This window comes from Oncorhynchus nerka, linkage group LG26 (assembly GCF_034236695.1).
Source record: "Oncorhynchus nerka isolate Pitt River linkage group LG26, Oner_Uvic_2.0, whole genome shotgun sequence".
NCBI lineage: Eukaryota > Metazoa > Chordata > Actinopteri > Salmoniformes > Salmonidae > Oncorhynchus > Oncorhynchus nerka.
The window spans coordinates 6,911,600-6,923,832 of NC_088421.1; the positions used below are offsets into that span (position 1 = coordinate 6,911,600).

Genomic DNA, 12,233 nt, shown 5'->3' on the forward strand with positions numbered 1-12,233 from the left:
TTGCAACTGCACTTGAATAAACATTCAACGTTCTTGACATTTCCTGCATTGACTGACATTCATGTATTAAAGTAATGATGGACTGTCATTTGTCTTTGCTTATTTGAGCTGTTCCTGACATAATATGGACTTAGTATTTTAGCAAATAGTGCTATGTTCAGTATACCACCCCTACCTTGTCACAGCACAACTGAATGACTGGTGACAACTGGTGACTACCTCCTGAAGCTGGTTCAGAGAATGCAAAGAGTGTGCAAAGCTGACATCAAAGCTGAGTGGATACTTTTAAGAATCTCAAATATAACATATATTTGGATTTGTTTAACACTTTTTATGTTACTACATGATTCCATATGTGTTATTTCATAGTGTTGATGTCGTCACTATTATTCTACAATGTGGAAAATAGTAAAGATAAAGAAAAACCCTGAGGTGTGTCCAAACTTTTGACTGGTACTGTGTATATATACTCCGGACTCCGACATATTTCTATGTTTCTTATGTCCATTCATTTTCTTTTAGATTTGTGTGTATTGTTTTGTATTGTCAGATATTACTGCAGTGGTAGAGCTAGAAAAACAAGCATATATCTACAGCCGTTAAAACATCTGCTAAATGTGTGTATGCGATAAATTACAATTCATTTGATTAAAAAAGATTAGAGCTGTAGAGGACACATTTATTTAATTATAATATATTTCATTATTACAATAACAAACATTTCCTATCAGGTTGCAATAATAAATACAGTCTGCAATGGCCTTCATGTATTCAAAAGAAATGCACGGAAACATTGACACATTAGGCTATGTATTGCCTAAGTCAATCACAAAATTATTCAGAATAAAAAATGATTTACTCCTCGGAGTTGTGAATACATGACTATACAATAAATAAATACGTAAAAAAAAAAAACTAGTAAACATGTAAATAAATAGTAAGATATATGAATAGATAAATATATATATAAATAAATCATATGTACACAACACACACATAACGCTCATTGGCTACTTAATGTTGTGTCTAGTCTTTGTAGGTGTGCCAGCACCACTGTCCTTATGTCTTCCCAGCCGCTTGCGCTGTATTCCTGCATAAACGAAATACACTTGTTAAGATTTGAGAATAGACACATGTTGTATCATCACATAAATACATCCAGATTTGGTGAATGTACTCTCTTTGTAAGACAAATGGATCAACCTACCTCGCGTTTCAAGTAATTCTTCAGGAACTTGAAGTGAAGGCTCATCTTTTTGTTCACTCTTTTGACAGATTTTGAAAGTCTAGTTTTCATAGCCTTTACCTGTTAGAACAAAATACAAATAATTCATTTAATATTATGATTTGATTAACATGTAACTACTTATATTATCATCTAATAGGATTGGATAATGTTTTCCGTTTTGCATTAATGTTAAGAGGCGAAAATCACAAATGACATACGCATTGGTCCAGCTCCGAGGTCTGGCGATAGAGGTCATTCATAAACTTGTCAACTCCTTTCTGGTCCCAGGCGGTGGACTCATATTTCCCACTGCTGTACAATTTCTTTATAGCGTTCAGAGTATGCGAAATGAAGGCCATCTGTTCGTCAGCCTAGAAGAAGAGTGATTTGTATTAGTATATGCCTTATAAATTGATGGCAAATATTAGAAAATTATAGCAAATTGTATATTCGTTATAAACTAATTATATACAGTGCATTCGGTAATTGTTCAGAACCCTTCACTATCTGTGTTACGTTACAGCCTTATTTTAAAATGTAAAAATATGATTTCATTCATCAATCTACACACAATAACCCATAATGACCAAGCCAAAACATGTTTTTCGAAATTTTTGCTAATTTATTAAAAACAAAAGACTGTTTTTGCCATTTTAGAAATTGTCTGTAACGTAACAAATTGTGGAAAAGGTGAAGGGGTCTGAATACTTTCCGAATTCAGTGTTTAATCCATTCTTAGAAAGAAAAGTTATGGATAGAACAATACATTTTTTATGCATATTTCTTACCTTGAAATTATTGACTTGTCTGTATTGATAGTCAGGGAAAGTGATCTGAGGTCCTCGAGAGACTTCATGACCCTGTATTGCCAAAAAATATTGCATTATTATTACTGTAAAAAAAGGAGTCAGGTAATTTAAATGAAACATAGCAGAAAAATTGACATGAGCTCAATGACCAGGAACAAGTGAATAAACATGACCCTATATCGTACCATTTTCTTAAGCATCGTTATGGTGTTGTTGCTGAACACTTGGAACATGCTCGGAGACCGAGGCAGTGTCTTCATCCATGTGCATCCGATGGTTTTATTCCAGGTGCAAATCGTCATGACCAAGCACATCCAAAAGCTGATTGAACCCATTTTAGCGTAGGTCTACTGTAGTTCTCGGTCTGTTCGCAATCAACCTTGATGCACTTCCGAAAGATAGACTTCTTCGTTTTATTCCGAAAAAAGTAAGTTTTCCGCAACCATAAAGAGATAAAGTGTTCTTCCTGAATAATCAATTTCTCGAATACTCAAGTTCTACCATTCTCCAACTTGTGTCGATCCTTTATACAACGAGTCTGCAAGGTATTCCAAAAGTGAAAGGTGGAAGTTCCCTTACACTTTCATACCTGAGTGTTGTTGTAGGTCTGGAGAAAATGCACGGAAAGGACAGGTGCATCGCTCGAATAATTGTTACATCTTAAGACATTTGTTTTTTAATAATGAAATATTTGCCTTTCAACCAGGATATATTTTGATTTTAAAAAATAAACATGTGAATCCATCGGACTATGGCCTAAATACATATCACCATGTAGAACTAATTTAGTTTGGCCTTTCACTTCGAAAACCAAAGTATTTAATGTTTGAAAACGCAACACCTTTTCATTTGCACACAGAAACGTTGGTGTCAACTACGTTGTAACCACCTGCTTAAAGGGTAATTGTGGTTTGTGGACCCCAACTGTCTATGTAAAGATACAGATCAACCTTGTATGGGTTGTATGAATTAGACACTCAACATGACTTTTCTAAATTTCGAAATTTCGTTTTAGAAACAGGTTTGGGTGGTCTGAAATATTTTGATAGACCCCCTTCTATATGCATTCAGAAAAAGACACTGGTAGCCTATGAAGTGCACAGGCAGTAAATACCTTGGGAATACTGCTTCAATTGGAGCCTATATTGCGGGGGGCTTTTGAATCTGGGCCAATAGGAATGTGTGCGTAAGATAGATCTTTCACGTCTGTCAAAGTATTCAATATTCTTGTCTTTTAATGGATTTGCAAATACATCTTTTATTTATTCCTCCAGTTATGTAAGTTGATGGGACCTCTGCATCTATTACCTTTCCTCCCCAGCGACTGAAGTGTATAGGCTTTGTTTTAAGAGCGATTGGTACTCTCCATTGAACTATCATTCAAATTATAATAATGATTATGTTGCATAATATACAGTATATACTTTATATTATGAATAACTATATGAATAAACCATTTTGTACAGTGATATGATGCCACAGTCATATATATGACCTCTTGTCTAAAAGTCTATTCCTAAAGAGATTATTGTTTTTCATTGGAAACAGGAGACAAAGGGCTGTGAGACAGAGGTTTAGTCCTAGACACATGAAACGTGGAATGTATACGGAGGGTGCGGGGCAACAGGAGACGGACAGCAGAGGGGCTAAGGATTTTAGAGATGTGGAAAGGGCCGATGAAACGGGGGTAAAGTTCACGAGACTCCACCTGGAGGGGCTGGTCCCGAGTGGAAACCTATACCTTCTGCACGAGCCGATAGCGGGGATCAGCAGTCCGTAGGCGATCCGCCTGTCGCCGATACCTAGATGTGGTCTTCCAGGTACTCCGGGCTCTCTTCCAGGTACGGCAACAGCAGCGGACGAACATTGGGGCAGAGGGTATGCTATCTTCTTCCTCTTGCTCAGGAAAGAGCGGGGGCTGATATCCCAAGTAACACTTGAAGGGCGATTAGGGAAGGGTGTTACGGGCGTATTCCACCCACTCAAGTTGCTGGCTCCAGGTGGTGGGGTTGGCAGAGACGAGACAATGAAGAGCCGTCTCCAAGTCCTGACTGGCTCGCTCCGACTGACCGTCAGATTAGGGGTGAAAACCAGAGGACAGGCTGTCCGGAGACCAAATGAGGGTGCAGAATGCCTTCCAGAACTGAGGACCACGATCGGAGACCATATCGACCGGAAGTCCATGGATATGGAAGAAGTGCTGCACCATGAGCTGAGCCGTCTCCTTGGCTGAGGGTAACTTGGGAAGGGGAATAAAATGGGTGGATAGAAGACCTATCCACCACTGTCAGGATAGTGGTAATGCCATCTGATAGAGAAAGACCAGTAACAATGTCCAGAAAGATATGGGACGAGGGAAGGTGAGGAACAGGGAGTGGATGAAGAAGGCCATCCGGAGCTTGCCGCGGAGTCTTATTTTGTGCACACAGCGCAGGCGGCGACAAATGCGGAGACGTCATGAACCATGGAAGGCCACCAAAAGCGCCGGATGAAAGCCAGGGTTATTATTCACACAATTGGTTAATAATTATTTATTATTATTTATTTCTTGAATGCGGTCCAACTGTTTGCAAAAGTAGTGGTTCTCAGGATTTGAGAGCAACTTCCCCTGTCTCTGTAATGTCAAAGGATACTGGAGTGTGAATATCAAACAATGATTAAACCTCAGATCCACAAATGAGCTTTTAAAGCATGTCTGCAAGATATTTTAGACAGGCATAGATCAGATGAGGTTAATAAATAATCCCAAACCCCTGAATATTTTGAGTACGGTCAAGTATGGTAATTCATCACTGGATTGTGTATAATTGCAATCAGAAGCTTAAAATATCTCGCAATCCTTCCTAAATGAGCTGTGGAAGTGAATGGAAACTCAGGAATGTCACTATGAGGCTAAAGATTATTTTAAAATAGCTACAGTGTGTATTGGCTGAGCTGATAGAAAACTCTGCATGGATCAACACCATTGTCTTCACTCCACATTACAGGCCTGAATGACAAAGTGAAAAGTAGTAGACCTATTCAAAAATAACCCATTCTAAAACATCCATTCGGGTTGCAACATGGCAGTTAAGTAATATTGCAAGACAACATGGCAAATTAATGAACTTTTGTGTCTAAATAATAAATGTTGTGGCAAATCCAACACAACACATCACAGAGTGAAACTGTTGGTATTTTAAAGTTTTACAGTGGCTGCATCTGTCACGTTCTGACCTTTATTTCCTTTGTTTTGTCATTATTTAGTATGGTCAGGGCGTGAGTTGGGGTGGGCAGTCGATGTTTGTTTTTCTATGATTTTGGGATTTCTTTGTTTCGGCTAGTATGGTTCTCAATCAGAGGCAGGTGTCGTTAGTTGACTCTGATTGAGAATCATACTTAGGTAGCCCGGGTGTCACTGTTTGTTTGGGGGTGTTTGTTTCCCTGTCTGTGTTTTTCACCACACGGTACTGTTTTGGGTTTCGTTCGGTCCACGTTTATTGTTTTTGTATTCAGTTGTGTTCATGTTGACTATTTCTTATTAAAAGAACCATGGACACTTACCACGCCACATATTGGTCCTCCGATCCTTCTCGCCTCTCCTCTTCAGACGAAGAGGAGGAAAACCCTGACAGCATCATGTTATGGGTAGACTTGTCACCAGAAGGGACTGAGGAGTTTGTCGGGATCAAAATAAATATGAAAGGAGCAAAGCCAAGATGAAAAATTTGAGGAAAACATGCCTTAGTTCTTTGAAGGCCTGACACTGGGTTAGATTACATTTTTCAGTGGGACAATTACACACATTTTAAGGCAAAAGACACACCAGAATGGCTTTCGAAGTGGTGTTTAGTGTTCCTCAGTGGTCAAGTTAAAGACAATGTATGAATACTGCTATCTATCAATAATTCCCAACCAAATTGACTGAGCTTGAGAAATTTGACAAACTCCATGAGCTCCAAAAGTATTGGGACAGGACACGTTTGTTTGTTTTGGCTCTGTACTCCAGGGGTGGCAGGGTAGCCTAGTGGTTAGAGCGTTGGACTAGTAGCCGGAAGGTTGCAAGTTCAAACCCCCGAGCTGACAAGGTACAAATCTGGCAGTAAACTCACTGTTCCTAGGCTGTCATTGAAAATAAGAATTTGTTCTTAACTGACTTGCCTGTTTAAATAAAATAAAAATAAATGAAACATTTGAAATGGTACATGACTATGCGGTTAATGTGCAGGCTTTCATTTGGTGGTATTTTCATCCATTTCGGTTGAACTATTCAATTTTAGAATAAGGCTGTAACGTAACAACACTTTCCGAACGCACTGTATATGGGTCACGACTTCTGCCGAAGGTGGCTCCTCTCCCAGTTCACGCGGCGCTCGGTGGTCGTCGTCGCCGGACTACTAGCTGCCACCGATCCCTTCTCTTTTTTGTTTGGTTTTGTCTGGTTGTGCACCTGTGTCTAGTTTAGGTTATTAGTGGGGTATTTAATCTCGCCCTTCCCTCTTGGGTTTGTGCGGGAGTGTTTGTTAGCTGTCATTTGTTTGGGTTGCGTTTTGGGTTTGTTCTGTTGAACAGGTGTTTTTTCTGGACCGCGTTCCTGTTGTTTTGTGGCTACTGTTGTGGTCCTGTTCCTGTTCTTTGGACTTGTAATAAACGCCCTTCCTTGCAATTCGCTCTCTCCTGCGCCTGACTCCACACCCATCTCTCCTAGGGAGATTTTGACAGAATCCTTCACCACAATCATGGAGTCAGCAGGAGAGGACACGCCCTCTCAGTCCATGGAGGAACGTGTCCTCTAGCATACAGCGGTGCTACACCGTCTGGGGACGGCCATGGATCCAGTGATGTCGAGAATTGAGAGATGGGAGAGGAGCGGCCTCCCTACCCCGTCTTCAGCCACTCTCCAGCCTGCACCACCACCTTCTCTGGCGCTGTCCGGCCCCAGCGGGATTCGGCTCGCGCTCCCGAGGGAGTACGATGGGATGGCTGCCGGGTGTAAGGGGTTCCTGCTCCAGCTGGATCTTTACCTGGCGACCGTTCACCCGACTCCCTCGGGAGAGGAGAGTGTCAACGTCCTCGTCTCCTGCTTTTCGGGCAAAGCCCTGGAGTCGGCCAACGCGGTCTGGGAGGGTCCAGACTCAGCGAGGGACCATTACCCAGAGGTCACCCGCCGCTTCCGGGCTGTGTTCGATCACCCACCGGAGGGCAGAGCGGCGGGTGAATGGCTGTGTCATCTGAGGCAGGAGACGGGGAGCGCACAGTACTTCCCTCTGGAGTTCCTTACCCTGGCCGCCGGCGCAGGGTGGAATGACAGGGCCCTGATGGACACTATAAGTGTAGACTGCGAGAGGATGCCCACAGGGAGCTAGCTTGTCGAGACACCACCCTCACTCTGGACCAACTGATCGACATGTCCATCAGGCTGGACAACTTGCTGGCAGCTCGTGGACATCCAGATAGGGTTCTGTTCATTCCACCGTCCAGCCCTCCCGCTCCAACACCCATGGAGGTAGGGGGTGATGCAGCTAGGGCGACCGGAGGAGGAGCCTCCTGTAACGGCTGTCGTTGGTGGAAGACGGAGTAGACCAAAGCGCAGCGTGGTACGTGTTCATGATGCCTTTAATAAACTGAACACTGAATACAAACAAACAAAAGAATAAAGGAAAACCGAAATAGTCCCGTATGGTGAAAACACTGAAACAGAAAATAATCACCCACAAATCAAAATGGGAAAACAGGCTACTTAAGTATTGCTCTCAATCAGAGACAACGATAGACAGCTGCCTCTGATTGAGAACCATACCAGGCCAAACACATAGAAAAAGAAAACCTAGACCTACAACATAGAATACCCACCCACATCACACCCTGACCAAACTAAAAATAGAAACATACAAAGCAATCTACGGTCAGAGCGTGAAACCTCCTCCTGCACCAGTTGTGGTCGGAGAGGGCAAACTTCTGACCGGTGTTGGAGGAGCTCGTCTGGGAGTCAAGAGGGCAGGCAGAGCACTGCTCCGACACCTCAGGTGAGTCAGCACCAGGATCACCCAGAGCTCCCTGATGGTCATTTGTATGTGTTGATTTCCTTTCTTGAGTTTTCCCCTCATTCCCAGCATAAGGCGCTAGTAGATTCAGGCGCAGCGGGAAGTTTTATGGACCGCAGGTTTGTGCTTAAGTTAGGGATTCCCTTGGTTCAGATGGACCAACCCTTCCCCCTGCACGCCCTAGATAGTCGACCATTAGGGTCAGGGCTGGTCAGAGAGGCCACGGTTCCACTGGACATGGTGACGAAGGGGGGTCATGAGGAGCGGATTAGTCTCTTTCTCGTTGAGGGACCATTACCCAGAGGTCACCCGCCGCTTCCGGGCTGTGTTTCCAGCGGTGCTGGGGATTGGGGATTCCAGCGGTGCTGGGGATTCCCTGCTTGGCTTATCACAATCCTCAAATTTTGTGGAAACAGGGGGCTCATGAGGGATGGTCATAAGAGTGCTCAGGTAGGTGTGTGGGAGTTTCCATCGGTGTGACGACGGTGGAGAGTCCAGACCAAGTCTCCACCATGCGCATTCCCCCCGAATATGCCGATTTGGCTATCGCTAACTGTGAAAAGAGGTCGACCCAATTACCATATCATCGATGAGGGGATTGTGCGATAAACCTCCAGGTGAACACCGCACTTCCCAGGAGTCACGTGTATCCCCTGTCACAGGACGAGATGGTGGCTATGGAGACATATGTCACCGAATCTCTGGGACAGGGGTACATTCGGCCCTCCACGTCACCCGCCTCCTTGAGTTTCTTTTTTTGTGAAGAAGAAGGCTTGAGGTCTGCGTCCGTGTATAGACTACAGAGGTCTAAATTCCATCACAGTGGGGTTCAGTTACCCGCTACCTCTCATCGCATTGCGGCCGTGCGTAATTGGCTGACTCCGACCACAGTAAAGGAGGTGCAGCGGTTTTTAGGGTTTGACAATTACTACCGGAGGTTTATCCGGGGTTTTGATTAGGTGGCTGCTCCCATTACCTCACTGCTGAAGGGGGGGCCTGTGCGCTTGCGGTGGGCGGCGGAGGCGGACATGGTGTTTGGTCGTCTGAAGGCGTTGTTTACCGATGCTCCCGTATTGGCGCATCCTGACCCCTCTTTGGCATTCATAGTGGAGGTGGACGCGTCCGAGGCTGGTGTTGGCACCATGCTATCACAGTTCTTGGGCACGCCCCCGAAGCTTCACCCCTGCACTTTCTTCTCGAGGAAGCTTAGTCCGGCAGAGCGAAACTATGATGTGGGGGACCGGGAGTTGCGGTAAAAGCTGGTGGTAAAAGCTCTGAAGGTGTGGAGACATTGGCTTGAGGGGGAGAAACACTCTTTTCTTATCTGGACTGACCACCGTAATCTGGAGTACATCCGGGCAGAGAGGAGACTGAATCCTCGTCAGGCAAGGTGGGCGATGTTTTTCACCAGCTTTTGTTTCACCATCTCTTACAGAACAGGTTCACTGACGCACTGTCCCGTCTCAATGATACCGAGGAGTGGTCCATCGATCCCACCCCCATACTTCCGACTTCTTGTCTGGTGGCACCGGTGGTATGGGAGGTGGACGTGGAAATCGAGCAGGCTTCATGGTTAGAACCCACTCCAGCACAGTGTCCAGCTGGTCGGAGGTACGTCCCACTTGGTGTTCGCGATAGATTGATCAGGTGGGCCCACAAGCTACCCTCCTCTGGTCATCCGGGGATCGAGAGGACGGTGCAACGTCTCAGGGGGAAGTACTGGTGGCCCACCTTGGCCAAAGACGTGAGGGTTTATGTTTCCTCCTGTTCGGTGTGCGCCCAGTGTAAGGCTCCTAGACACCTGTCCAGAGGGAAGTTTAGAGCCTCTCCCTGTTCCACAGCGGCCTTGGTCACACCTGTCGGTGGACTTCCTCACCGATCTTCCTCCATCACAGGGGAACACCACAATCCTGGTCGTTGTGGATCGGTATTCTAAGTCCTGCCGTCTCCTCCCTTTGCCCGGCTTTCCTGCGGCACTACAAACTGCGGCGGCACTGTTTACACACGGCTTCCGGCACTACGGGGTGCCCGAGGACATAGTTTCTGATCTGGACCCATCTCTGCTAGGTGAGTTCCACCGCCTCCATCCGGATCGCCCTGCGCCTCGCCCTCCAGGTCATCCTCGAGGCTGTAATTTCAGCCCTTTTACTATGTATTTTCAAATATAGGCTAACAGTTTTCTAACACAGATGCTAAACGTGAAACACATTACTATTTTGCTTGGTTGGTTGTTTTTGCTGTCCTTAGTACATGCATTCAGTCTCCTTTTACAATGTGCTAATAACTCACCATCTGGTCCAGCAGGGAAAGGTATTCTGCGCTCAAGTGACCGTAGTGGTGTGGGATCCAGTCACAGCAATGACACACGCTCTGCATACTGCAAATAATAAGAAAAATACACGTCCAACCCTATACATTGTAAATAGCAGTTTGTTTCGCTATTAGTTTTCCATATGAGTTTGAACATATTCATTGTGTTAAGTAGTTTTATCTGGAATTGGGAAAGGGAAAACTGTATGGAGAATTTCCCACCGATCAACCTACCGGAGGCGGGGACTTCCATTTTCCAGACTAGCGCATGCAGCAAATTGGAATTCCATGCCTGCTCCGTCTCCTGGACGAAAAAAATCAAGTAAATCTCTACACATTCTCCTTGAAATCAGATTTAAATTATAATTGAACCACAAAATGAGATTATCCCATTTATTTATCGGCTAGACTATTACTATAGCGACTATAGGCTATTCGCGAGCTTTGCTTTCAACTGCTAATAACTTTGCTTGAACCGAAAAAAAAAATCCGATAACAATATCGTCGAAGTCGAAATAAAACCCACACTTCTTAAGAAATATAGCCATATAAGACATTCATTTAGTGGTTTTCGATCAAAGTTAGTCCGAACAACTGTTCCGTAGTCTTCTGCTGTTGCGCTACATCTGAAAAGTGAATGGGGAACGTCAGAGTCAATACCCAGATCTCTCAACTTTCATTTTCACAATGACGTAACCAACTTTCACCTTACTGTTGTCAGCTGGGGGTGCAATGTTGACAAGCAACGACAACATGTTTTGTTTGAACTTTCTATTTGTCGTTTTTTATACACGGGGAAAATTAAAATTAATATGTGACAAAAGTACCTTGGTATAGGCTACGATATCAGGGATATTTTCCCTACAGAGTCAATATTTTTGACAGGGCTATTCTATCTTTAAAAAAAATATATATATATCATGGGGTAGATCAGCTTTAATATTTTGCCGATAGATTGTAGCTTCCATCAATGTACTTGTCTGCATCACTTCCGATCGCCCGTGTGTGTGTGTGTGTGTGTGTGTGTGTGTGTGTGTGTGTGTGTGTGTGTGTGTCATAGTGCTATGCACGTTTTTGACTATGCAAGTCAAATCTTGGCATTGGTTCATTTCTCCCCTTTTCTATATAATATTGGGATTAATTCATAATATTCAAAGCCTGTTCAACTGTAAAGATCATGTACTTTAGGGAAATGGTCACCAAAACTGTCTGCACGGTCCTGGAGACCAGCAGGAGAAGGTGCAGGCTTTTGTTCCAACCCAGTTTGAACACACCTGTTCCATCAGGGTCTTGATAAAATGTCATGGGTGGTTTCATATTGAAATGTCATGTTACAGGCTAAAATTAAAGATGTAGCCTAATTATTCTGCTGCATTCATTCACTCCAACTCTCTGAGATGCTTTATAAATACGGGCCTTGGTGTTATTCTATATAGCCTTAATAGGACCAGCCATGAGGATTCATAATAGTGACACTTGAAACGTGATACCAAAGAGTCAGAGAGCTATATTTCCCATCACATATAGTTTTACAAAACTAAGTTTAGGGTTTAGGGGAATTGGTACCCTAGTAAGCAGGACAATAACAGTAGCAACAGGGCTGCGGCCACAACACAGAACCACTGGTAGAATCTTTGCCGTGTGAATATGTTCAAAGTGTTGAAGTGGCTGACGCCTTCATGGGTTTTTGCGCTAGTAGTGATACCTGTCAATGGTGCTGAAACGTCTTCTTACGTCACATGACACGCCTGTGTTGGACGCATTTTGGTGTTTCCCAGCTGTTTTACACAAGTTGTGCGATGTCATCAGTTCCAGTCTTCTCCCCAGTAATCATAGACACCTTTGGCCGACATATCGAATTGG

The 12,233-nt window shown here is 44.0% G+C and overlaps 1 protein-coding gene across 1 annotated transcript; it reads right to left on the minus strand.

Annotated features, from left to right (window-relative positions):
* Positions 1 to 667: 667 nt before the first annotated feature.
* LOC115110136 (interferon a3-like) lies at positions 668 to 7,370 on the minus strand. Its single transcript, XM_029635537.2, has 5 exons — positions 2,223 to 7,370; positions 2,017 to 2,088; positions 1,447 to 1,599; positions 1,208 to 1,306; positions 668 to 1,090 (listed from the first exon to the last, which is right to left on the minus strand). Exons 1-5 carry the CDS (start codon positions 2,370 to 2,372, stop codon positions 1,004 to 1,006), a joined length of 561 nt encoding a protein of 186 aa, XP_029491397.1. The 5' UTR covers positions 2,373 to 7,370; the 3' UTR covers positions 668 to 1,003.
* Positions 7,371 to 12,233: the final 4,863 nt, after the last annotated feature.

Bases quoted from the DNA above. Each gene is read 5' to 3' on its own strand.
- LOC115110136 (XM_029635537.2), bottom strand. From the start codon at position 2,372: ATGGGTTCAATCAGCTTTTGGATGTGCTTGGTCATGACGATTTGCACC. The intron at 1,600-2,016 runs GTAAGAAATATG...CTCTTCTTCTAG, and splicing joins GACAAGTCAATAATTTCAAG to GCTGACGAACAGATGGCCTT. The intron at 1,307-1,446 runs GTATGTCATTTG...TTGTTCTAACAG, and splicing joins CCTCGGAGCTGGACCAATGC to GTAAAGGCTATGAAAACTAG.